Below are 27,452 nucleotides of genomic sequence, written 5' to 3'. Positions count from 1 at the left end.
GATCCGCAGCTGTGAGGGTCCTGTGGGTTCTTGCAAGGCTCAAGCTGTGCCAACTGAAGTGCATCGAAGTAACACATGCTCGTTCTTTAAATAAAATGTAAGACATCGAGAGAATCACACGCCAGCCATTTCCCTTATCACACTTACGGACTTCCACAGTGATTTACTGATCACCATTCCATTCATAAAATAAAAGATGTACACAAATCAATCACAAAGTATCATTTTGGTTGTGTATATTGAGACCTATTAATCATGTGCATCAGGGATAATAACGTTAAAACCTTCATGTATGGTTAATTTTGTTTGATGTATGGAAAATTCATTTAAAACTTGAAGTATTTTCTAGAAGGGTACCGAACAAAATGAATCATCATTCAGCTGTTTAATTAACCTAATAAAATAATTTTGATAGGGAATTTTTAAAAAAAAACTAAAAAAAAACGGCAGGAATTTGAACAAAGGTTATGGAAATAAAGGGAAATATAAGTATCCAGGCTAATCTGAGGACAGTTTTCAATATAAGGTCCTACATACTCATGGACAACAATTCTGGTTGTGTCCTCATAGCTAAAGAGAATGGGAAAATTCAATCAGTGGCAAGAATCTAGACTCCAAAACATAGAAGTTAGCCAATCATTTGGAGCGTGCATTGGCGTCCTAACACTGGGACATTAGATTCCCACAAAGCTGTTCAGGAAGTGAGTGGTCTGAGGTTGTGACAAACACAGTGTCATAACCATAGTGAACGCTGCTAGATGTCCCTTAGGCCTATCTTATGACAGAAAGCTTGTGTGGGCCAGTGCCATTACGGCGATGTTCAGTCCTGTTAAATTTCTCTTAAGAAGGGCCAAAGTGGTGTGATCCAGGCTTTGAGCTATTTTGTTAGAAGTACGTGTTCCTAACAGCAATTACTATCTCACAGGTACAAGTTGTCAGCTTTGCTACAGAACATAACTGGGACTCTCTGGACTTCTATGATGGGGCAGACAACAATGCTCCGAGACTCGGGAGTTATTCAGGTACATGAGAGAGCTGAGCCTAAGCAAAGTGCAGTTACACTTCGTAATTTTACAGCCTCTCTCTTTTTAAAAAGTGTTTCCTACTACCCTGACTTGGTGGATTTAATTTGCTTTTTATAAACTATATGCAATGAACTAAATCACAAAGTTAGACGCTCGTGAGGCATTACAGATAATGAAATAGAAATAGCTGTTTAAAACCTTACTATATTTTTATTGTAATGGTATAAGTGTTTATTGATGCTTTTATGTTAAAGGTAATATTTTCAGTTGTGCTTCAGCAATCATATGTGTGCTGTGCCCCTTAGCCTTAAAAAAAAGAGCAATAATATTTAAATATAAGATATTTCCTGGTAATTATGGTATATGCGCATAGTAGAATGTTTTGCAGCCATTAAAATAATTATGGAGACTGGGTAACAGCATGGTCAAAGCTACAAGGCACTATTGAGTGGCAATAAAGAAAATATACACTTATTTCTATTAAATAAATGAGATTATGTGAAATTAATGTATACATATGTACTGACTAGACGGTTTTAAAAATTACTAACACTTAAAAAATTATTCAATATCTAACAGTTAGTGGTTTGTTGTTGTTGTTTTTTTAGCATATAAGAGGTGAAATTAAATTTTATTTTAATTGAAACTATATATTTTACATTCATTTTAGTTATACTTTAGTGGCCCGGTATACAAATTCGTGCACATTGAAAGGAAATGAATTAGAAGGTGGCTGGCAGGGCGGGACTGGGCAAGACGGGCTGGACATGCCCTGGGGCCAACCGCCCATGGTCCCTCTCCGGCAGGCCGCACCTGGGGTGGTGCAGTGGCTCAGAAGGTGTCTGTGGAGTGAGCAGGGTCCTTCCAGCAGGTGGAGTCCCTAAGCTTTGCCTGCAGGGATCAGGCCAAAACTGGCTCTCTGATATCTCCCAAGAGGCCCTGACTGTGAGAGATCACTCTGCAAAGTTGCTGTCATACAGGGTGTGGGACTCAAATGCAAGTGTGCATTAAACCAGATTTGAGGCTGATAGTGCCCCTATAACAACATAGCCCATGTCATAGCTGAAGGTGGAATTGTGTGGCTCTGAGAGGAATCAGGCTTCTTTCTCTCTGGTTTTGGGAGTGCATCTCCTGAACCACCACTGCCAAGACACTGCAGCTCAGCAGCTCCTGCACTGAGCATCTTCCCCTGGTGGTCAGTGCCAGTCATAGCAACCAGTCAGACGGATGGAGGGAGGGACACTAAGCATATTAGCCTTTTATGTATATAGATTATACCAGGAATAGAATCATAATCTATATAACTTATACATTTCAGATATACTGAAATAAGTTTGAATGGTTTCAAGTTTTTAGTATATATATGTATATTATTTTTTTCCCCTAACATTTTTATTGGTCTTTAGAGGAGAAGAAAAGAGAGAAAGAAACATCAGTGTAAGAGCAAAACATCAATTGGCTGCCTCCTACCTGAGACTGAACTCAGAGCCCAGGCAGGTGCCCTGACCAGAAATCAAACCAGCAACCAATCAAAGGACACCCAATCAACTGAGCCACACAGGCCAGGGATTTAATAGATTTTCAAATGGGGTATTGTAACCAGTTTTTTTAGCATCACCATTGAGGAAAGTAAAGAAGAAATATCTAGAATAGGAGTGATTTGATTTCCTGATAAAATATATTTTAGATATTTAGACAGGAATCTTTCCTGAAAATTTTTTTTATATAATTTGAGTATACATTTATTTATAATATATTAGGTATAATACATTATTAATAATGAACACACAGATGAAGATGATAAAAAGTGGTCAATAACATGCTCGTAATGACTGAGTGTTAGCTCTTGTGAGGTTTGTCACACATTTCCTCATTTAGTCTTTCTAGCCATCCTCATAGGGGATTGAAACTTAAGAGAGATTAAGTTGCCCAAGGTTATACAGACAATGTTCAAATGAGACTGGAATACAGCTGGTGTGACTTCAGAGCCGGAGACTAAAACTTACATATCCTCAAAAAGATGAAAGGCAGGTCAAGGGGCTTTTGAGTTTTTTTTTAATCTCTGTCTTTAGTGATTCAATTAGGACACTATGAGCTGAGATCAAAAGCACTTATATGTTCTGTAATGAATTCACTGTGATTTCTCTTATAGAAGAGCTAGAGAACCAGTGCAAAAAAATGTGTGCACTCAAGGGGGCTTCCCTCTCACAGCCTGGGAGCCCTTGGTGGATGTCTGACTGATAGCTTAGGCCCACTCTCCCCGGGAGGTGCTGGCATAAGTTGGCAGTCGAACATCCTTAGCACCACCATCACAGAGGCGGGAGACGCTCCTGCCACCGCTGCTGCACTCGCCAGCCATGAGCCCGGCTTCTGGCTGAGTGGTGTTCCTCCTGTGTGAACACACTGACCACCAGGGGGGCCAGGTCCTGCATTGAACACTTTCCCCCTGGTGGTCAGTGTGTGTGCTAGTGACCAGTCATTCCACCTTCAAGCTGAAACCAACTCTCCCATATCTCCCAAGGGGTCCCAGATTGCAAGAGGATGCAGGTTAGGCCGAAGGACCCCACTGATGCACAATTGGGGCCAGGGAGGGACACAGGAGGTTGGCCAGCTGGGGAGGGGCCAAGAGAGGGCTCCAGGGCATGTCCTGCCTATCTCATTCAGTCCTGATCAGCCAGATCTGGCAGCTAACCTACCCGTCGGAGTGTCTGCCCCTGGTGGTAAGTGCACATCATAGTGAGTAGTTGAGTTGCCTTAGCATATCATTAGCATATTATGCTTTGATTGGTTGAACAGCTGACTGGACAACTAGACACTTAGCATATTGGGCTTTAACTATATAGAATCAGTGATAAAGGTCCACAGAGTTGTGCAAAATAAGTGTACAGTAACTAACAAAAATATTTACTTATAATATTAAATAATAGTTACTTAACAAAAATATTTCTAATACTATCGACTGATATGCTTTTTGAACTTTATCTTAAAAAATACAATTGACACATATTTATGCTTGCCATTTGAAACTCCTTGAGGATCTTTAACTATTTTTCAATGTTAAATAGTCAAGAAATATTAAGCAGATATTTTATATTTTTACTCAACAATTGAATAAACTAGTTTATTTCCTTTACAAGTTTAGAAGAACATCATCATGCCGAAACTGGTTTGGCTCAGTGGTAGAGCGTCAGTCTGCGGACTGAAAGGTCCCAGGTTCGATTTCGGTCAAGGGCATGTACGTTGGTTGCGGGTACATCCCCAGTAGGGGGTGTGCAAGAGGCAGCTGGTCGATGTTTCTCTCTCATCGACGTTTCTAGCTCTCTATCTCTCTCCCTTCCTCTCTGTAAAAAATCAATAAAATACATTTTTTTTTAAAAAAAGAAGAAGAAGAACATCATTATGATGCATTTACTGAAAGACAAAACTAACACTAGCTCGTATCTGGGAGTTTTTGAATGCTATCAGCTTTGCTATCAGAGTGTCAGAAACATCAAACAGATGGCCAAGAGAAATATGAAAAAATTGCTCAAAGTCACTAATCATCAGAGAGATGCAAATTAAAATGATCATGAGGTATCACCTCACACCTTTCAGAATGGCCATCAACAAATGACATGTGCTGGCAAGGATGTGGAGAAAAAGGAACCCTAGTACACTGCTGGTGGGAATGCAGACTGGTGCAACTGTTACAGAAAACAGTATGGGGTTTCCTCAAAAAATTAAAAACGGAACTGCCATTTGATTCAGTGATCTCACTTCCAGGAATATAGCCTAAGAAATCCTAAGCACCAGCCAGAAAGAATGTATGCACCCCTCTGTTCAAAGCTGCACAATTTACAATAGCTAAAATCTGGAAACTGCCCAAGTTCCCTTCAGTAGATGAGTGGATAAAAAAAAGCTATGGTATACCATGGAATACTATGCAGTTATAAAAAAGGATTACCCTTTGAGATAGCATGGAGGGACCTGGAGAATAATAGACTAAGGTGAAATAAGCCAGTCAGAGAAAGACAAGTATCACGCAATCTCACTTATATGCGGGATCTAATAAGCAAAATAAACTGATGAACAAAATAGACAGAGAGATACTGAAGCATGCAACAGACTGTTGTATTTCATAGGGGGGAGGGGCAAGAAGAGATTAAACAAAGATTTTATGTGCATATACTAGTATAGACAGAACTGATAGACACAGACAAGTGTGGTGAAGGCCTGAGGGGGTGAACATGGAGTGTTGGGGATCAGTGAGGGAGGTGGGGTGGTAAAAGGACATCTGTAATACTTTCAATAATAAATATTTTTTAAAAAGAAATATTAAGGTACTTGACCTGATATAAAATATATTATACTAAAGGGCAAGAAATGAATATATCCTCTGAACCCTTAAGTTAATATACCATAATAATCACCTGCAAACTTTAAAATTAAGTGTATGGAATATTGAAGTCCACACGAAATTCAAAACATCAATTTTAGCCCTGGCTGGTGTGGCTCAGTAGATGGAGTCTTGGCCTGCAGACTGAAGGGATCCAGATTCGATTCTGGTCAGGGACACATGCCTGAGTTGTGAGCTTGGCCCCTGGTGTGGCGCATGCAGCAGGAAGCCGACCGATGGTTCCGTCTCATCATTGATGTTTCTCTCTCTCTCTCTCTTCATTTCTGAAATAAATAAAAATATATTTGAAAAAAATTATCTTAGGTGATCATAACACTTACTACTCTCTTTTCCCAGCTCTCATTGTTCCTATCTATTTTTAGGCAGTAATGTAGAATGATCTAAAAGGCTGAGTTGACTTGCACATGCTCAACATATATAAAGCTCTCGCAGGTGCCAATCACACACGTGTGTTTTGATCTGTCATTGTCAATCATGAATTTAGCTGACATTTCTATTATAGAGAAAAGGCAAATAGTGATATTAAAATATTTCTTCTAGTTAACTTCCTTTCTATATGCACGAATTTGTGTGCCAGGCCACTAGTTTAGTGATAACCTATTAGCAAATTAGTAATTAGCTTACTTAGTTTTATTATAGTATTTATTATGTGTTTGATGACCTGCTTTTTAAATTATCATTTCAGGAACAACAATACCTCATCTTTTGAATAGTACATCTAACAATCTATATCTAAATTTTCAATCAGACATCAGTGTTTCTGCTGCTGGATTTCACCTTGAATACACAGGTAAGTATTATATCATGTAGCATTAACTTTAGGCACAATACAGCAGATGTCTAGAATTTACTCATCTTGCATAACTTAAGTTTGTTGAATGGTGACTTTCCATTCCTCCCTCCGCTCAGCCCCTGGAACCAACATTCTACTCATTGTTCCTACCAGTTCTCCTTTTTGATATTATACATGTAAATGAGATCATAAAATATTTGTCTTCTCTTTTTGGTTTATTTCACTCTGAAGTTCCATCCATGTTATTGCAAATGTCAAGATATCCTTCTTGTCCATGGTTTTAATAATATTCCATTATATATATATATATATATATATAATACACATCTTCATTTCTTCATGTAGGTGGACACTTAAGGTGTTTCTATATATTGGCAATTAATAAAACTGCAATTAATATAGAACTGATATATCTTTGAGATCCTGTTTTTAATCACTTTGGATCTATACCCAGAAGTAGTACTACTGGACCATGTTATACTTCTATTTTTAATTTTTCGAGGGGCCTTTATGGTGACTAAAAATTTACATTCTGATCAACAGAACTTGAGGGTTCCCTTTTTGCCACATTCTAATCAATACTTGTTCATTTTTTTTTGCTTTGATAATAGTAATTCTAACAGATTTTGGGTGACATCTCTTGCTTTTGATTTACATTTGTTTGATCATTAGTGATGTTGAGCATATTTTCATTTACCTATTGGCCATTTATATTTTCTTTGGAAAAATGTCTTATGGATATTCTGCCCATTTCTCTTTTTTTAATACCTTTATTGTTGGACCATGTATGCGCCCCCCTCCCCTTTTTTCCCATTGACCTCCCTCCACCCCAAACCGTACCCCAGGCTTTCACCACACTATTGTCTGCGTCCATGGTTTGAGTTGTATGAGTTCTTTATACATTTTGGATATTCACTCCTGTTTTCATGTGTTCTGTTTCTTCTGGGATTTTAATTTTTCTGTGCACCCCCCTCTTCTGGTTTAGGAACAGTGTGCTCTTTTCAGTAAGGATCATCTCAGTGTGGTGCGGAGAGCTCACGTATGGGTGAGTCCACCCGTGAGCTCTGTAAGTTCTACACCGCATCTCAGGAGCTTTGTGCACCTGGATGTGCTCAGAGAATCTACATCTAAACCCTTCAGTTCAGCATTAATATGTATTTTTAAGTATGTGCCGTAAAAATTCACCACTGACCCTTTGTCCAGCCTCATGGTTTGGCCTGAGACCACCTACCAACTCCACCATTGTAGTGAAGGAATGGAACACACTGCTTCTACAGGAACATCCTTCAGATACTTGGTGGCTTTTCAGATATGCATACCCATATGGCCCAGGCAGTGTCACAAGCGTTCTTAAAGTGCACAGAATATCTGAAACTCTTGATTTGTATTATTTTGTAGGGTTTTCTGGGTAGGTGTATAGAAAACCGTTTTCAGAGGTCACCTCAGTCCACTTATGGAGGAGAGAGTGGATGGATATTAACTCCTTCTCAGATAGATACATTGCAGATGTTTGCCAGTTACACAGGTTGCCTTTTGATTATGTTGTTACTTGTGCTGTGCAGAAGTTTTTTGGTTGTATTGATTTTTATGTAGCTCTATTTATTTGTTCTTATTGCTTGTGTTTTTGGTGTCATAATAAAAAAATCAAAACCAATGTTAAGAAGCTTTCCCCCTATGTTTTTTCTTCTAAAACTTTTATATATCAGGTATTATATTATATTTAAGTTTTTAATCCATCTCCAATTAATTTTTTAAAGTGGTGTAAGATAGGGGACCAATTTTATTCTTCTGCATATGATTATCCAATTTCCACACCATGTATTGAAGAGACTAACTTTTGGTTTAGGTGTTCTTTTTTATGCCAGTACCATACTGTATTGATTATTATAGCCTTTCTTATTTGGTTAGAAATCAGAAAGAATGATATTTCCAATTTTTATTTGTTTGTTATTTAGTATTGTTTTGGGGTATTTGGGTTCTTTTGTGGTTCTAATTGAATTTTAATATTGTTTTGTATTTATGTGAAATATGTCATTGGAATTTTGATAGGGTTTGCATTGAATCAATAGGTAGCATTGGGTAGTATGGACATTTTATCAACCTGATCCATGAATATCAAATATCTTTTTATTTATTTATATTTATATAATTTACTTTATTAGACTTTTATAATTTTCAGTGTGTAGATCTTTTACCTTCATACTTAAATTTCTTCAATTATTTTATTGTTTTTTATGTTATTGTAAATGGAATTTTTTTTCTTTTTCAAATATGTTTTGTATTTAGTGTATAGCAATCAATGCAACTAATTTATGTATGTTGATTTTATATCCTGCAACTTTATTAAATTTGTTTATTAGTCAGATATTTTGGGGGAGTGGAGTCATTATGATTTTTTGTATATAACATCATATTATCTGTCAACAGAGGCAATTTTACTTTGACTTTTGGGTTTGTATGCTGTTGTTTTTTATTGTAATTACGTGTTTTTAAGAATTTGTCTTTTTTAGATACAAAAGAAATCTTATGCATCTAAGTTAAATACATATATGAATTTGTAGTTTGCTCCATAAAATGATTACAAGTCTAATTGGGTGATTATTGGATAATTTGGAGCTTTCTGTCTCCCTCTGCCATTAGTACAGGATCATGTCCATTTAGGATATTCTTTATCTCTTGCACTGAGCCCAGTTCCTGAATCTTATTAGTATTCAAAACATATTGGTTGACTGAATAATGAGTGAGTGATACAACATCAAGAAATATAAGATAAAAAATATTTAATATTGGAATATATTATTGCCATCAGTATGCCTACACTGATATTGGTGTTCATAAAGGTATTTAGCACCTTTTTCTGTATATATTTTTATAATTCTGTCAGCTTCTGCTTCCTGAAGGAACTGATTATTATTTTCTCAACATCACTTTATCCATCACTGTAACATCATTACCTCTAATGAAAATTCTGAGAGAAAAGAAACTCACTATAGGGAAAAACAGAGGCTACACTGATAGGCATGTACAAAATTAAATTTTTAAATATATTTTTATTGATTTTAGAGAGAAAGGGAGAGGGAGAGAAAGATAGAAACATCAATGATGAGAGAGAATCATTGATTGGTTGCCTCCTGCATGCCCCCACTGGGGATCGAGCCCGCAACCTGGCCATATGCCCTGACCAGGAATCAAACCGGTGACCTGTTGGTTCCTGGGTTGACGCTCAACCACTGAGCCACACCTGGCTGGGCTAAATTAATTTTTGACAATACTTTTAGTTTTATTTTGAAGTTCACTTTTCAGCTATTGCTAATCTCAGATACAACAAATGCATCATTGTAATGTTAATAGATTATAAATAAGAGATTTATTCTTCATTCAGCCAATAATTTTTTTTGAAATACCTACTACATGTCAGTTACTATGCTCAGCATGGGAAAAGCAAAGATAAATATGTCACAGTATCTTTTTTTTATGAGATCATAGCATAGAATAGACAGAGAGATAAAGCAATAATACAGTGCACTGCATGCAGGAATAGAGGGATTTATAATAGAGTGTACAAAAGCGATAGTAATCAGTTCCATTTATGAAGTTCAGGAAATATTTCAAATAGTAGGTGACAATTTGGCTGAGTCTTAACAAACAGAGAGGAGTTTTGCACTTAGACAGCAGTAGATACTTTTAACACGAATACTGCAGGCTTAAACACTGCTATGATATATGGCATATTAGGAGAATTGCAACTAGTTCAGCGGGGCTGAACTAAGGTTTGAGGCAGCACAAGGAACTAATGCTTCTAAAGGTATAATGACTCCTGAAAGGGATAAGATGCCTTAACCAGAAATTTAACTTTATTGTAGTTTGTTATATGAAAACATAATATGAAAACAGCAAATGTTTCAACACTTATTCATAATATAGACCATTAAGTAATTATAATTATAAAGAAATTATAGCAAGTTTTTTAAGTCCCTTATATATGACTTTTGCATTTATAAAATGTTTTCTTAAATGCCCAAAGGTCCTTTTTTGTATAAGATAGATAATATAAGATCATTAAAATTTAATAGGATAAGTTATTCAATGATTTTTAATATTTTCAAATTGTTTTTTTTTTTAACTCTTAACTATATTAAATGAAATGGAGCCATATCCTTATCAACAAATAGTAGATACAAATTTACAAAGAACTTAGAACTTGACTGCTCCTCTTAAGGAAAAGCAATGATTACTGGATTTTTAGATCTCACAATTTTTAAAAATACATTGTTAGTTGTTTGAGGGAGAGTAAGGGAGAGGGAGAGGGAGAGAAACATCAATGATGAAAAAATCATTGGTCAGCTGCCTCCTTTACAGCCCCTCCTGAGGATTGAACCCGCAACCCGGGCGTGTGCCCTGTCAGGGAATCAAGTTTGACCACGTGGTTCATAGCTTGCAACCCACAGATTGAGAACCGCTAGCAGGGTAGCCTAAAACCATTGGAAGATATTTATATTATGATTCGTAACAGTAGCAAAATTATAGTTATGAAGTAACGACAAAAATAATTTTATGGTTGAGGGTCACCACAACATGAGGAACTGTATTAAAGGCTCGCGGCATTTAGAAAGGTTGAGAACCACTGTCCTAGAGCAAAGTAAATATAATTTTTAAAATGCCAGTATTACAAAAATCCTGTTGAGTTATATTAAAATATTTTTTGTATCAAATCATAACTTAAAGAAGCAAAAGTATTCTCCAGGTATAAAAAGACCCTCCTTTTTGGAGAATTTAAGTAAATGCTTACTAAATAGTCACACTTAGTGATATTGTCACCTAAAAATGCTCCAGTTGCATGTGCTTTTTTAAAAAACAAAGCGAGTGAATTTAATCAAAATGGGAATTATAAATTAAAAAATGAAGGTGTATGGAGAAACATATGAGAGAGTTACAGAGGATGGAAAAAGTGGAGCAAGTAGGACAGAAGCCTGGGAAAGAGAAGAGAGTAAAGAAAATGATACAGTGGACAGTAGTGAAATCAGTGACAGAGGCTGCCTAATGTTCTTTTAATTAATTTAAAAGTTTTTGCATTATCCTTCATGTTTTCACATCTATTATCTAGTTAACATTGACATTAACATAGTAATTGCAAAATATTAAGTGAAAGGGGAGGTGGGGGGAGATTTGAAATACAGCTTTACAAATTCAAATAACTAATAACTTCTGCTCTGGTCTTTAAGGACAAATTTATGGAACAAGCTCTAGCAGTATTTTTGGCTGCTTTGCTAATAACAGATTGAAAAGCTGCTAGGATGCATTTGGTGGTACAAATGCTGTGTAGAAAAGCGGTAATGTGGGCGCAGTGACCAGCAGGACAAGCTCAAAGGCTGTCTGGTCACTGTGCACGCTGGAGGACACTGCTTCAAGGAACTCCAGAGAATGCACTCAGCAATCCGTCTTGCTTGTGAAAAGGGCAACTTAATTTCTGTCATGTTTCAAAATAGTAATTTCCCTTGGTGGAGAAACATCAATTTTGTGTTAATGCAAGAATCTGTTCACTGGTGGAGACTGGTTATAATAACTAGACCTAAAAATAAAAATGTTAAAGAACTTCTTTATTAAATCAGATGTCCCCAGTATGACAGTCTGAAAAAAATGAAAATGCAATAACCTTTACAAGAGAAAATTGTACTTTTCTAATGAATATAAAAGACTAAAAGAAAAAAAATGATTTTAGGTTTAGTAAAAGTGGAAAACATAATTATGTGTGTTCTGAACAAGGTAGTTATATTAACTTTTCTCCATTGAGAATACACCTATTTCACTGCACATCTTTGATAAAAGTATCTAAGATAAAAGTTCTGTCTGCTGGGTAATATAGGGAAGGAATCATAACAGGCTAACAGTGGTCTCATAATCACACTATGAATACCAGCAACAGATGCATAAGACATTAAGGTTTGCTATAAAAAGGACAGATTTCTTAATTTGTTTTGAATCAAGAAGGTAAACTCTTTCTATATCCCTAAAGGAGTATTTTAAAGATAAAGGTTTCAAGAAACATGACAAGTGTTCTTCTCTCTTGGGAAAGGGAAATTTGGCAAAATTCCTTCCATCCTTCCAGGGAGTATTTTCCCCATCTGATATTTCTACACACTCATGAGGTTTTAGGGGAGGGTGGAAGAGAGGAAACAAAAAACAAGATTATCTGATGGCATGGGTACTATATAGATATGACTTGCTTTTTATTTACTTAAAAAGTAAGTGCTGACAAATATCTGCATATGGTGTTCTTTTTCTCTTTGAATTTGAGATCATAACACTTTAACTTGGGAATGCCTGACTACTACTATAATTATTATTATTGTTGTTATTATTGTTTTTATCATACAAATCTGATGTTCCTTCTGGACAGTCTATTCTTCACATGCCTTGGTCTCATTAATATTTCCATTGTTACCTAGTAAAGAAAGGCAACACTTCATTTCCTCCCTTAATTTTACATTTCAATATTGCTTCCCAAATATAAGAACAAACCCAGTTGTTTAGCCATTAAATATTCATTGAGTACCTACTAAATTCGAATTATATTTGCTAGGTGTCAGTACTACAAACTTGTGTTAAGATCTAGTCCTGAAAACCTTCAGACTTAATTGCGAATAAGAACATGCAAAGAAATACTTGCAGAATTACAGTGTAAACACTGTAAGTATTGTGTATTTAAGTCAGCACTTCTCAGATAATTGTGGATTATACAATAGCTATCTTGAAGATGACTAGGCTTGGCTGGGTAGCAAAGTTAGTTAGAGCATCATCCCTATACACAAAGGTTACAGGATCAATCTCCGGTCAGGGCACATACAAGAACCAACCAATGAATGCATAAATAAATAAGTGGAATATCTATAAATCAATTATTAACAGGGATGTTTCTTGGTACTGAAATTATAAAACATACATGTTTTAAAAGGGGAAACTCCATGCATTAATGGTGTTTATAAATTTAGGGGTACTTCATAGACTCTGAGAAAGTCAAAGGCACATGTTAACCTTACCAGACTACAGAGGTCCATTTACCTATAAATATTAAAACCCAATCCAATGCAAACAGGAGTTTGCAGCCCAGAAAGTAAATGTATTTTTAAGGGAATAGTGCCATGCCCAGAGTCATAGGTGAGCTTTTGCTCGAAGACATGGCTCCCAGGGCTTCCTGGGAATGAGTTAGGTTTGTGGGTTCTACTGATTGGTTGGGGCCAGGGTGGGACCTCTGATTCAGCCATGGCATTGTTCTGTCTGGTTCTTGAGGGGTGTGGTTCCTAGGGCCATTCTGTTTGCATTGGCCTGGGGCTGAAACACAACTGTTATCAACAGACTTGAGGCTTTGTCTTTAAGACACTTTGATGCTAACCAGAATCCAGTGTCCTAAGGGCTTGCTGATTAAGGATAGAGTGGACTGCATGGGCAGAAAGGAGAAAAGGTCACGTTAAAGAAACAATTTCTATGTGGTTACATTACCATAATGAATACATTTTTCTCTCCTCCCACACCTGAGAGCACTCCTGATATCTGCCACTAGTAAGTTTGTTATAAGTCCTGGGAAATTTCAGGTAGTCTAGGAAACATCTTTTTATCCCATGCAATAGTTGGAGGACCTGAATACACCAAAGCACAAAGCTAGTCATAAAATAGTAAACATCCAGAAACGTACCATTGAACTCTAGCTTATAAATAATGAAAGATGCAATTCAGTGCAATAGTTACTTTACTGCTCCCCATCCTTAAGCAATGTGCTTAAGTGATAACACATTAGGACTTAATGAGTTTACTTTTATAATCACTAAAAATGGTTTCCTCCCTTGGGCTAATTAGATAATTATCTGAGAAAAATAGTGATTTTAAAATTAATTATATGTTCTTAAACTAATTATTTTGTTTTAACTAGTTTATACAAATCATCACATAAAATACTAATTATAGAAACACCTCCTGTCCAAATTAAATTATTAATAATCGTCATGTCTAATTTCACTTGCCACTAACTCAAAATTTACATACAAATAAGTATAATTGAGCTTTATATTAAATGCATTTCCCTCATTAACCCTATGAGGACATTATGGTTATATTATAGTTTGTTTCCTCTTTTCTGTTAATTAAAATTTATTTCATGATCATCTCATTGACTTTTCACCTCTTTATGCTATTAAGTTAGAGATGGTTTTAGTCTAAGTTTCTAGATTGGGGAAACATAGTAGAGACAGTGTTACAGAACAGAAGGACTTTATCCATCAGGCGTTGGCAGAGGCAAGCACTAGAAACAAGAATTGCAGAGGAAAAATATTGGCGATATTATTATTATTATTTTATTTTATTTTCTATACTAGGAAATAAAATAAAATAATAATAATAATAACATTGCCAATATTTTTGGTGCTGACATAAGCTACCAAAAACTTTTTTCCCCCCTTAAAGATATTTTATGGATTTTTAGAGTTAGAGCAAGAGAGAAGAAAGAGAAGGAAGCAGAAACAGCTAAGTCTCTGAGGGAGGGAGAGAGAGATAAAGAAAACGAGAAAGAGAGAGGGAGAGAAACTTTTTTCTAGGACTAGAATTTGAAACTAAATATAATAAAAGTCATAAGGACTCTCAGCTTTACCAAAATGCACACAGAGGTTATGTTCTTAATAACTCTGAATTTTCCCTCCATTACTAAACAGGAGGAAAATACAGTTTGCTACGTTAGTTAAGGTTCTATAACTGTTTACAGTCTATATCCTGCCTGCCTTTATCAGCTTTGTTTCTTGCCACCTTTCCCCAATTTCTACATGTGTTTGTGGGGAAAACACTTCTCTTGTTTATATTAAATAAAAGAAGGAAAAATCTCTCAAAACTTCATGCCATTTTGTCTGCAAATGCATCATATATACCTTCTCCCTTATTGTCATGAATTGGTGAAACAGATCATTTTTAGTGCTCAGTTAGGTTATTTCCTATGAAATTATTATTTAAATAAAGGAAAACCTTTATTTATTGTGATTATTCCACTACACTGTAATCATATTTTAAACTAACCCCTCTGTAGTTCCAAAAAGGGTTCCTTAAGAGCACGGTTAAATTGCTAATTTAAACACTCCCAGCATCTAGATGCAGAGTATACAATAGATGCTCAGTAATGGCTGATTTAATGAATGAATGGAACCTGCATGTCAGATTCCATTGAACATTTTATCATTTAATTTAGCGTTTCTTTGTAGGCTAGAATTTCCCAAGTAGTATCTATTACTAAATTTCCAATTAGTTATTCTTAGTAATGCTAAGTTAAATGTCAGAGAAGGTAAGCAGAGGTAAAGTAAGAAAGCGTTGAGGATCAAGATAAGTATGAGCAAAGTCTGCACATGTTCCTAAATCACTGTTCCCTGTTGAGATTATTGTCAGAATTGTTCATCCTAAAAAAAAAATCCACAGTCAAGTTACATGCTACAAAATATGTATTTGTTTAATAGATTGACTAAGTAATTCCAAGGTACTTTTTACCATAAATAAGTCTGCATGCGTACTATTGCAGTTTTCTTCATTCTCAAATTAGACTAGCTCTTACTGAATTCACACTTTGTCACTGACTTCTGTGTGAGTTTCAAACTGTCTTACGATGATAAATGTGGGATGCCAAATGCTAATTCTAGTACATTAAAATTCCCTCAGATGTAGTAAAAACATAGGAATAATAGTTCTTTCTTTCATATCCATTATTTAGGGACAGTTTTTAAATTGAAGATATGCAATATGATATTTAGAATAACGAGCTCTTCACTTTCACTGAACACAACCTCTTGTGCAAAGAGACAATTCAGTTCCGATTTCTTTCTCACATGAATGCAAATCCACTGTTTTTGGTCTTCCTTTTCAATAAATGTCTACATGGGTTGTCATGTAAAATTTGTGAAGGAGTTTTTTCTTTTACAAACAACGTTACTGGGAATCTTAGCAATAATTAAGCTTTCTTATTCCTGACTTCCTCCCTTCATGCATTAAAGATTCCTTAAAATCATTGTGAAATACAAAGAAGTAATATATATGTAATAATGTAATCAGAATTATCCGATATAAATGATATGAATAACAACACTTTAGAGTCTAGATTGATTGCCTTGTAAACAGAATTGAAAAGCATATTTAGTTATAAATAAATGTTAGAAATATGAACTGCGGTTTCAATACTTCAGTTGGGGTAATTGCCCGCAGTGATTCAACAGCAGACATAACTGCAATTTTTTATATGGATTTATTTGTTCCTGGATTTGTTTCTGGTTGTTTGGGACTACAATTGCAGACTAATTGATCCAAATCTCATTAAAAAATTCAGTCAGAGTATGTTTGATTGCAAAGGGCATACTTTTACATCTCACTTATGAAGCTAAAAAGGACTATTTTGATTCCCTTGGATAAGCAAGGGAAAATACTTTCCAACATTTTTACAAATATTATTTTTTGTTGATTTTCACAAATAATAACCTATTGGTTTTATTATTTATAAAGAAGTAAAAACTGTTAAAGAAGACATTTTAAAATTATTATTTAATAGTCAGAGGTTTATTTGTATAAGTAAAAAGTGTCTATAAAATATGAACTACATGACTTTCAAATGATTCTATTTTATTTTTTTAGTACACATAAAAAACGGATGCAAAGAAATGAGAAGCCATTAATATATGACTTCTCCTGCTTATCTGTTTACCTCATCACCTTATTTCCCTGAAATAATCTTATTCAACAGATTAGCTGGTTCGACTCAATTATTTCTAGAAAAATAGAAGGGAATTTGTTTTGTACTCCCTAAATCTCTGATAGTACTAATTTATTCAATAGATAAGTGATTTCATTACTTACAAAAATAACTTATGTTCATTTATAAAAATGTTGAAAATGCAAGAAAATATAAGGAAGGACATACAAATCACTAAAAATCTCATAATCAAAATAACCACTGCTAATAGTTGGCATATTTTCTTTTTGTCATTTTTCTTTGTAATTATATATTTATAAGAATTTTAACTTACAAAATTATTATAACATAAGTTAATAAGAATTTGTATCACTTTTCAGAATACATATATTTTTACTGTTTCAGAGAGGGAGAGAGAGATAATCAGTAATGAGAGATAATCATTGATTGGCTGCCTTCTGTATACCCCCTACTGGGGATCGACCCTGCAACCCAGGCATGTGTCCTGACCAGGAATCCAACTGTGACCTGGTTCATAGGCCGACACTTAACCACTGAACCACATTGGTTGGGCCCATATCATTTTTTTTTTAAGTTAAAGTTCTTTCATAAATATTTCACTATATATATTTTATGTAATAACATTGATTTAAAAAAAAGAATCTCAATATCTATGGCATCTCTGTGTCACAATTTTATTTTTTCTCCTCCCAAAAGAGGATATTGACACTTGTAGTTATTAATAACTTTCTGTGTATATGACAATGAATGGAGAACTTGACAGAAAGGAAAAGAAATGAGCATGTAATGTACTAAGTCTGGTGAAGATTAATAAATGTGCTGTTTAGGACTCGCAGAAAGCAAAGGAAGGTAAAACAAGGCATGCATGCTTATATGATAACACAGTTTATTTTTTGTATCCAGTAATTCCTGAAAAAGGGCTCTATGAAATCAGAAGAATATAATGTATAAGTCTCAAGAATTAAATAAGATATAAAACAATTGTGAGGCAGACCTTGTCTCTTCTTGGATCTTAAATTATAGTTGGGGAGGTGAAGCTTTAACCCTTAAAAATGTAAATAGGTCACAATTTAATGGTCACATCTTCCCTACATTCATAAATGCAAGATTATAAAAAAAAAATCAAGAAATATGGAACATGATATATGTATAGAGACCTAGCTAATTGAGGCACCAGTTACTGGACTTATATTCCACAGATTCTCCTAATTTCTTTCAGGACTATCTCAAATGCATTTCCAAATGAATAATTTGTTCCTCCTCTTTACTGCCTTACTTTCTGATCTAATCATAACTGCACCAAATTACTGCTGTTATGCTGTTTTCTACCTTTAAATGTCACCTAAGTAGGCATTACTATTAGCTATTCATTTCATCTATTATTAGGCAGAGAAAGTAGCTTCCATTTGCAGAAATCAAAATTTGTACCTATTAAGAAATAATTAAAATAATTTTATTTATTAAAAATAAAAATCACTTTCATTTTTTATATTATTCATCCATACATACAGCCAAAGCTTATTGAGTGCATCCTTAAGATGCTGTGCTTTGAGCTGCCCATACAAAGCTCCCATTCTGAGAGTAGAGATCAATATTAAACAACTATTTATATAAGCATTTATTCATTTATATAAAGTGCCACAAAGGAAATGTAGAAGTTGGTGCTCTGAGAGGATCTATCAGAAGGAAACAGCATGGTCAAGGAGTGAAGTAATATATGAGATATTGTCATAAATTAGGACTTATGTTTTATGTATTTTTTATTAATTGAATACATACATACACACAAACACACACACATACACATACACACTCATATACGAGAGGCCCAGTGCAAGAAGGGTCCCTTGGCCTGGCTGGCTATCAGGGCTGATCTGTGAGGTGACCATCAGGGTGATTGGGGGACTCACGCTGGCACCTGCCTTGGCTGGCCTGGGACCTTTGGGCTGGGGTCAGCTCCTGCATTGAGCATCTGCCCCCTGGTGGTCAATGCACATCATAATGACCAGTCGTTCCACCGGTTGTTCTCCCGTTTGGTTGATTTGCATATTAGGCTTTTATTAAATAGGATAATTTCGGAGGGGTGACTGCTTAAAACTGTAAATTAAAAGTAAATAATAAACATTTGCTTTATTAAAGATAAACATCCTATATATTAAAAGGCTAATATGTAAATCAACTGAATGGAGGAACAATCAGTCACTAGAAGGTGCACTAACCACCAGAGGGCAGACACTCAATGCAGGAGCTGCCCCCTGGTGGTCAGTGCACTCCCACAGGAGGAGCACTGCTCAGCCAGAAGCCCTGAGCAGAGCTCAAGGCTGGTGAATGAGGCAGTGATGGCTGGAGCCTCTCCCACCTCCACAGCAAAGCTAAGGATGTCCAACTCCTGGCGGGGAGCAGGCCTAAGCTGTCAGTCAGACATCCCCCAAGGACTCCTATACTGTGAGAGTGTGCAGACCTGGCTAAGGGATGCCACTAAGTACACAATTTTCATGCACCAGATCTCTAGTATTTTAATAATATGTAATACATTCAATGTTTTAAAAAATGTTTTGGCCATAAGAAAATCAAACAATGATTTTCTTTAAGTCTTGAAATGAATTGTTTAAGAAAATCATTTGTATTTTGTATGCTTTTATTCATTTATGTTGAAAAGTAAATTATCAATGTAAGAATAATGGAAGTGTTTTGAATTATATCATTATCTTCCTCTCTGAAATAACTAATTTCATGCATTGCACAATACTTTTCAGGTCTCAATAAGATGCTTGTTTTTCTTCTTTCTGATTATATTTGGAGAAAAAGTCTTACTTGTAATTATATTTAAATTTTTTTTACATGAAATGAACATATTAAAATATACCTCATGAATTAAAAATTCCATTCTTTATGAAGGAAGAATGGAATTTTCCAGCTGATATTAATGAAATTGTAAATGATTTTTAGTCATTTTACTAAAAACATTTTGCAACTACAATTTAATTTTGTTTTCACAGTAAATTATTATTATTTATTGTGGGGTTTAATTCTATGAACTTTTACTTTTGTTTTACAGTAGAAGAGATTTTTGGCTGGGAGTTAAAAGAGAATTTAAGTATAATCACAGAACTGCTTAATGTTTAGCAGCATAAAAATTCAAAAGTTATCGGGCGTTCCAAAGTCATTGCTCTTCACATATTGCAGTTAAATCTTGTTCGTGTAATATTCTTATTGCCACACTTTAAAAGTGGTTTTAATGACCCAGATATTCAACTTTAATAATTTAATATGCATAGATTTTAGCAGTTGTTATTTGAAAGTTACTTATTACTATTATTATTATTATTATTAAATATTCTTAGCGATTGGTTTGGACTCCTGTCCTGAACCACAGACTCCCAGCAATGGAATTAAAGTTGGAGACAGATACATGGTTGGTGATGTGGTGTCATTTCAGTGTGATCAAGGCTATTCTTTGCAGGTAAGTTTATTTTGAGAGCATAGTTTTTATTTTAATTATCTTTTTTGGGATATTTTAACGAACCAATTATATTACTATCTCCAAGTTTTAAAACTATATTGATCTCGAGAATCCTTAGCCTGAAGTCAGACGGCATTGAATTTTTCAATAAAACATGTGTGTGTGAGAGAAATTTGTTGAAATGAAATAAATGTGTTTTAATTGCAGCTAATGAAAAATGAATTTTGAGTCAAAATTAATTATTCAGTTTTCGCTATTCACATGGGATGTCACAACTGAGCTCCTGGATTTTAGAATGTGAAAATAAAAATGAGGTTTTACTTAAATCATTAAATGAAATTTCCATAACAATAAATTCCCCAAATTAGTAAAAAAATCAACCACAAGTATATTTTCCTAAAGAAGTGGATTGGCAATGTATATTCAGATTTTTTGGGGGTATTTATATTGATCCTTTGTTATATATTTCTGAAGGGTCCCAAAATTATGGTCTCATAAAAATCTCCCTAAAGAATAGGCTTATTAAAAAATTAAAAGAAAAGAAGCACAAACTATTTCATATATTAAGTAAATAAATTTCTAAGAGGAAGTTAAATTAAAAATTAATAATTTATAGTCTTTATGATTGTGTCACAATTAGTCTCAGAAAGGCAATCAGGTGTATCTGGATATTATATATTAATTTAAAATTTAATATACCTCAACACCTGTTTTAATATCTTTATGAAAGAATTCTTATCATTATTTAATCTTATCTTGAATTGTACAGCTATTATAAACCACTATATATGGCCATTATACTAGTGTAATCATTGTAGTGAAATGTTTTGATAAAAAATATAAAATACAATTCTAATATGATATGGAGTCTTAATTTTTCTATCTGGACCTTTTTTAAAAAAATTTCATCAAAAGTATATATAATTATTGCAAATGATATACTAAGATTTACAGTAAAAGTTAAAATCTATAAAAGTGACAGTATGTATTTAACCTTGTTTCCATAATATTCTTTCACTATATTAGGTTCAATCTAACTTTTAAAAGCTATACTGAACCCGGCCTCGGTTGCTCAGTAGTTGAACATCAGCCTGTGAACCAAGAGGTCACAGTTTGATTCCTGGCAAGGGCATATATGCCTGGGTTGCTGACATGATCCCCAGTGTGGGGCGTGCAGAAGGCAGCCGATCAATGATTCTCTTTCATCATTGATGTTTCTCTCTCTCTCTCCCTCACCCATCCTCTCTGAAGTCAATTTAAAAAAATAAAAAAATAAAAAGCTGCACTGAATTGCATTGTCCTATTTACACAGGGTCATTCTCACATAACATGTATGCCTGGACCTGTAAGAAGATGGAATTACCCGATCCCAATTTGTTTGGGTAAGTTAAAGAATTATAAGACAGTTATAAGGTTCATGAAATTTTAAAGTTACACTCTTTATATGGTATTGCTCAAACATATAGTTTGCTTTTTGTCAAGTTTTGTGGAAAAAACACTTAGAGAAGTTTCATTTTGTTTATTTTAAAATTTTTATAGGTCTTTTTTTTTATTTTTTTTTTTTTTAACCCCCAATTTGATATCAATGAGTGACTTTAAACTTAAGAAAACTGAGAAAAGACATTAGGGTTTTTTATTCCCCCAGGGAGTTTTTTTTTTTTTTTTTCAGTATAACATGATAGGAGTACCCAGGGATCAGGAAAATAGTAAATACCCTATGGCTAACTAATGAGCCAGAGTAGATAAGGAATCTGGAGACTCCCAGAGGGAACATGGCACTCCAGGGGATGTCTTCAGTGGTGGAGATATGGCAGGTATGTCAAAAGAGCATTAGCAGCTTTGAAAATAGGAGCACAGACATTTGCCTGAACTTAATGCAGCTTCCAAATATTTCTTTTTTGCCCTTTATTATTGTTTTTCTGTTCCTCATTTCTGTTATCTATAGGCAACCACTGGAATACTGGCTTCTAAGAGTATGAAAAGTATGTAGGGTAGGATCTCTATCATTAAAATATCCATTTACCTTCCGAAACCAGTTTGGCTCAATGGATAGAGTGTCAGCCTGTGGAGTGAAAGGTCCCGGGTTCGATTCCGGTAAAGGGCATGTACCTTGGTTGCGGGCAGTAGGGGGTGTGCACGAGGCAGCTGATCGATGATTCTCTCTCATCGATGTTTCTAACTCTATCCCTCTCTCTTCCTCTCTGTAAAAAGTCAATAAAATATATTTTAAAAATAAAATAAATAAATAAAATATCCATTTACCATTTTGAATGGTAGAAATAAGAGAAATGAAATAAGAGTAATTTAGTATTAAATTATACCATTGATTATATGATGCAATTTCAGAAATATGAGACTGGTATTGACTGAACTGGTGTTAGCTGAGAAATTAGCCCATTTCATTTTCACAGTTTTGGATGGCTTGTTTGTTATTAAGATAAATTGATAAAGAAGAAAGCTCTTTCTGAATGGCAAGAAGGGCAAAATCAAAAGAATTGGTGTAATTTTTATACCCACTGATATAAAACTAGAAGCCCAGTGTACATATTTGTGCACCAGTGGTGTCCCTCGACCTGACCTGCACCCTCTTGCAATCCAGGATTCCTTGGGGGAGGGATGTCAGACTGCCAGTTTCAGCCCGATCCCTGCAGGTCAGGCCGAGTGACCCCCATTGGTGCATACATCTGTGCACTGGGCCTCTAGTATGCATACAAAATCTTGGTTAATTTCTTCCCGTCCTCCTCCCTCCACCATTCCCTCTGAGAGTCATTAGTCTGTTCCATGGTTCCATGCCTGTGCATTGAGAGTCTTCCTTCTGGTGGTCAGTGCCGGTCATAGTTAGCGGTTGAATGGTCACGTTGGTTTTTATATATATAAGCATACATGATGCCTATTGTAAAAATTTATGTACACAGATAATATCAATTATGTGTGCGCTATGTGTGGGGTATGTATTTGTGTGTATCCAATTGAGTATAAAAAAATAGGGGACATAATAAATTATAAAAAACAAAATAAATACGATGCATATTCTACTGATATCAGAACAGAGTGAAGATCTTTTTTCATCACTCTATTGCCAACGCCTAGAAAATGTATCATCTTAAATATCCAATGAATATTGTTGAATGAACAAATTAATATGAAGTTTTTGGATTCTATACAATGTGTATATTTTTTATAATGTTTTTCTTCTTGACAGTAACTTAGAAAAATTTCCCATGCTATGTTTTAAAAAATCAGATTTTTAAAATGGCTTCATGGCATATAGCATAAGTCTAATTTGTGCAGTTTTACTTTTTTTCTTAGAGTTTAGTGTTTTGTTTTTAATATACATTTAAGTCCTTTTCACATACCTTCATAAACACTTCTAATTATTTACTTGAGATTTTACCTAAGTAGGCTAATTATGTCATTGAATATAATGCTTAAAAGCTTTGAAAAATATTGCCAAATTTCTTTTAGAACATTGTATTATGATAATTACCACCCAGCATTATATGTTGATTTTTATCTTGTTATATTAGTGGAACCAATTATTACTCTTAATGAATGGTTAACTTTTAGGTAAAGTATTGCATTTTGATTAGCTATTCATTTCCTACAGTATATTATTAATGAGAGAAATATTCGATGGAAATTATATTTTAATAAAACTTGGCTAGAAAATTTAAATTTTATTATATAAGGGTACATTGGTATGAAACTATAAGGAATATGTAACAAATTTTGATGTCCAATATATCTATATTCAAATCTCAGCTAGGGTGAATTCGGTATTCGGTATGTCAGCGAGTGTTTTATTCTTTGCACTACTGTTTGCTCACCTGTTACATGGGATAATATGTCTGTCGCCCAGGCCTATTGTAAGAATTAAAGGAGATAATCTGTTTAAAATATTTATCACTGAACAGGGAACACATAGGACATTCAGAGTAGTAGTTATTATAGTGAAAAATAGACAACTATGTGATTCTAATTTCATTATAAAGGTACACGTATAAACACACACACACACACATATATATTTCTGTAGAGAAAAAGAAATATAAATTTGTATGTAGTAGTAGAATTATAATGCATTTTTATTTCTTTTCTACTCGTCTTATTTTTGAACAAGTTTGTGTGATATTTGACTGACAAAGTATTTGAATTGCCATCATGGCTGTATAAGGAGGAACTGAAGGCAATGGGACTGATTCAGAGAGTATCTTAAAACTCTAGTTACCAAGGTTACAGTGTGATGAACTGTAAAATAAACAATCTGCCAGATATTTGATAGAAGAAAGGAAAAGTCACTTGAGATTTTTTAGGTAATAGAGACAAATTAGAAGGCAGAATCAAAGATGATTTTATCTTGGAGGACTATGCTATGGTTATGTCCTTAACAAAAAGTGTAATGGAGCATAAAAGTCCAATACAAAGCCACTGAAGAATGGGAAGGTATACAGGTACAGGTATATCCTTAGCTCTCGATGATAATCACATTTGAAAAAAAAGCTTTATATGCAGATTGACTGTGAGGTTATATTTATTCCCCTAGTAAAATCAGCTTGATACAAATTTATTCAGATCACACGAAGAGAGCAGCTAAACTTGTTATTGCTATCCTACAGAACATGGATAGACTTTCTACCTCACTTTCCTTTCTGATATACTAATACAGTATATCCTGAAGTTTGTGTATCTATCTGGCACTATTCTTAGCATGAAATTATTAACAAATGAGATTTTTAGTCCTTTTATGATGAAATTATAAAAATACTCAGAAGAATTAGCTTCCAAAATGCAATTGCTCTTTCAATGCATGTTAAATAGTCCTATTCAATCATTCAAAAATTAGAACTTGGGTAATTATCTGTTCCTATAAATGTTACTTAGCTTATCAATAGTAAATCAGTATAACAGATTCTAAAACAAGCACATTGATAAATTATGCCTACATTCTCAAAATTGGCCGCATCATTTTGTGCCTTATACTTCCCTACTCCCTGTTTAAATTATTGTAGGATAAAGACCATATCCCATATGTGATATGTAAATTCCTCACACATTACCATTAGAAACCAATATTTTTCTTAACATTCTTTATTTAGCCTTCTTACAAAAAGAGTAAAAGGAGGCACAGTTTTGAAAACAGTCCCTTCTTGAGCGCGGTACTTTAGAACTGATGTTGTTGGCTTGATTTTATTCTAAATTAGGTCATCTTTGGAGGGAATCAAAACATTACTAGAATACGTATGGCTGAGAAATAAACTGCCCGCTGTGGGAAAGGACATGTGCTTCTTGTTTGATTGCATTCAGGGCACATGAGCTACTCCTTGCTGTGCTGTAATTGTTTTTACTTGCCGTTATTGCTGAGAAAGAAAGTACCTTGCCTTTTTATGCTATTTTAGAAAATGCATTGTCAATTGATTATATTCCATTACTAGTGTGTGGTGAATGAGAATTGGCAATATTCAAATGTATATCAAACAGGTTTACTTCAGAGACTTGCTGAAGACTTGAAATGATTTCAATCTGGTTTTTTAATGTAGTCAGCTGTTCCATTGCTCTGGCTTACCGGGGACCTCAATTATCTTTGCAGCTCAGTGCGGTGGAGCCATGTCAGATTTCAGTGGTGTGATTCTCAGCCCTGGGTTTCCTGGAAACTACCCCAGCAGTTTAGATTGCACGTGGACAGTAAAGCTGCCTGTAGGTTTTGGTATGTATATTAAAAACAGGTGAAAATGTTTTCAATATCAGTAGAGGTATCCTTGAAGAAATATCAATGTCTAACATATCGATAATATATTCACAAATTGTAGTTTAATTTGGGTTACGTACAGTTATATAAATTGAGGAGTGCAATTTAGATAATTGTTGATAAGCCAAATACATTTCAACTGGACTACTTGGATAATGGAAAGAATATGTGCATTTTTAATTTGATAGGTGGATAGATAGATAGGTAGGTAGATAACTTCATGATATTTTCTATTTGCTATTTATGGATGTAGCTTGAGTTAGATGTGTGTGGCAATGATAAATTCAACCTAATTTTCATGCATAATTGTTTTTGTAAATCTCAACTTTGTAACCAAGTGGTACACAGAAAAAATTATTTTCTAGTAATCTATTCAATTAATTTACTATACATTGTAAATAAATAAAACTTTACATTTGAAAAATAATATAAATTTTCAATTGTTAGGTTTAAATGGGTATATAATACCTTTTTACTTCTAATAATACAATTATCAGTGTTTTGGATGTATTGAATTTAATAAATTCTTTCTCACTTATATCACAAATAATATTCTTTTGTAGCTTCTTCATATCTCATGAGTCATTAAATGCATAAATAGGAGTGCCAGATCAAGGATCAGCTTGTTCATTAAATTTCAGAAGACTAGAATGAATAGATACTTCCTTAAACAGAAGCTTAGTGGATTTAGAGCAATTAAGAAATTCTGTACTATCTCACTTATTGAGGACTGAATTTAAGTACCAGATTACCTCAAAACATCGATAGCCTCAGAATACAAATTCATATTTAAATGTTTACATGAATTTACAGAAACTCATACTTTTAATAATTCTTGACTGAGTACATATTGTTCTACAGGTACCATGCTAAGCACTGGGGATAAAAAGCCTAGTAGAATGGACTTTGTACTTATCTCCAAACAAGTTACAGTCACAATGAGGATACAGAGAGCCACCTATTCTTATTCTTCTTCTTCTTCTTCTTCTTCTTCTTCTTCTTCTTCTTCTTCTTCTTATTCTTATTCTTATTATTATTATTATTATTATCATTATTACATTTATTGGGTTAGAATTGGTTAATAGGTTCATATAGGTTTCAAGTATACATTGCTATGAAACATGACCTGTATATTGTATTGTGTACCCATCCCCCATAGTCCAGTTATCTGCCATCGCCATATATCTGGCCCCCTTTACCATCTACAAAGTACAATAGAGTATAGGGTTGTACTTAGTGCAGACATCCAGCCTGAGGAAGTGATACCTGAACTGTGGCTTTATAGAGACAGTCCTGCAAAGAG

General features: G+C 34.4%; 1 protein-coding gene across 1 annotated transcript in view; it reads left to right on the top strand.

The window, feature by feature from the left end:
* Positions 1-27,452, top strand: part of CSMD3 (CUB and Sushi multiple domains 3) — a 779,390-nt gene that overhangs the window by 659,205 nt on the left and 92,733 nt on the right. Inside the window, exons 37-41 of the mRNA XM_036436812.2 lie at positions 926-1,022; positions 6,107-6,211; positions 20,285-20,403; positions 21,716-21,785; positions 25,991-26,107. Of these exons, the coding sequence (XP_036292705.1) occupies positions 926-1,022; positions 6,107-6,211; positions 20,285-20,403; positions 21,716-21,785; positions 25,991-26,107 (508 nt within the window). The remainder of the gene's footprint in view (positions 1-925; positions 1,023-6,106; positions 6,212-20,284; positions 20,404-21,715; positions 21,786-25,990; positions 26,108-27,452) is intronic.

This window comes from Pipistrellus kuhlii, unplaced genomic scaffold (genome assembly GCF_014108245.1).
Source record: "Pipistrellus kuhlii isolate mPipKuh1 unplaced genomic scaffold, mPipKuh1.p scaffold_m20_p_14, whole genome shotgun sequence".
Lineage (NCBI taxonomy): Eukaryota > Metazoa > Chordata > Mammalia > Chiroptera > Vespertilionidae > Pipistrellus > Pipistrellus kuhlii.
Note: the sequence above shows the minus strand (reverse complement) of the source record. Positions and strands in the feature narration are given on the sequence as shown.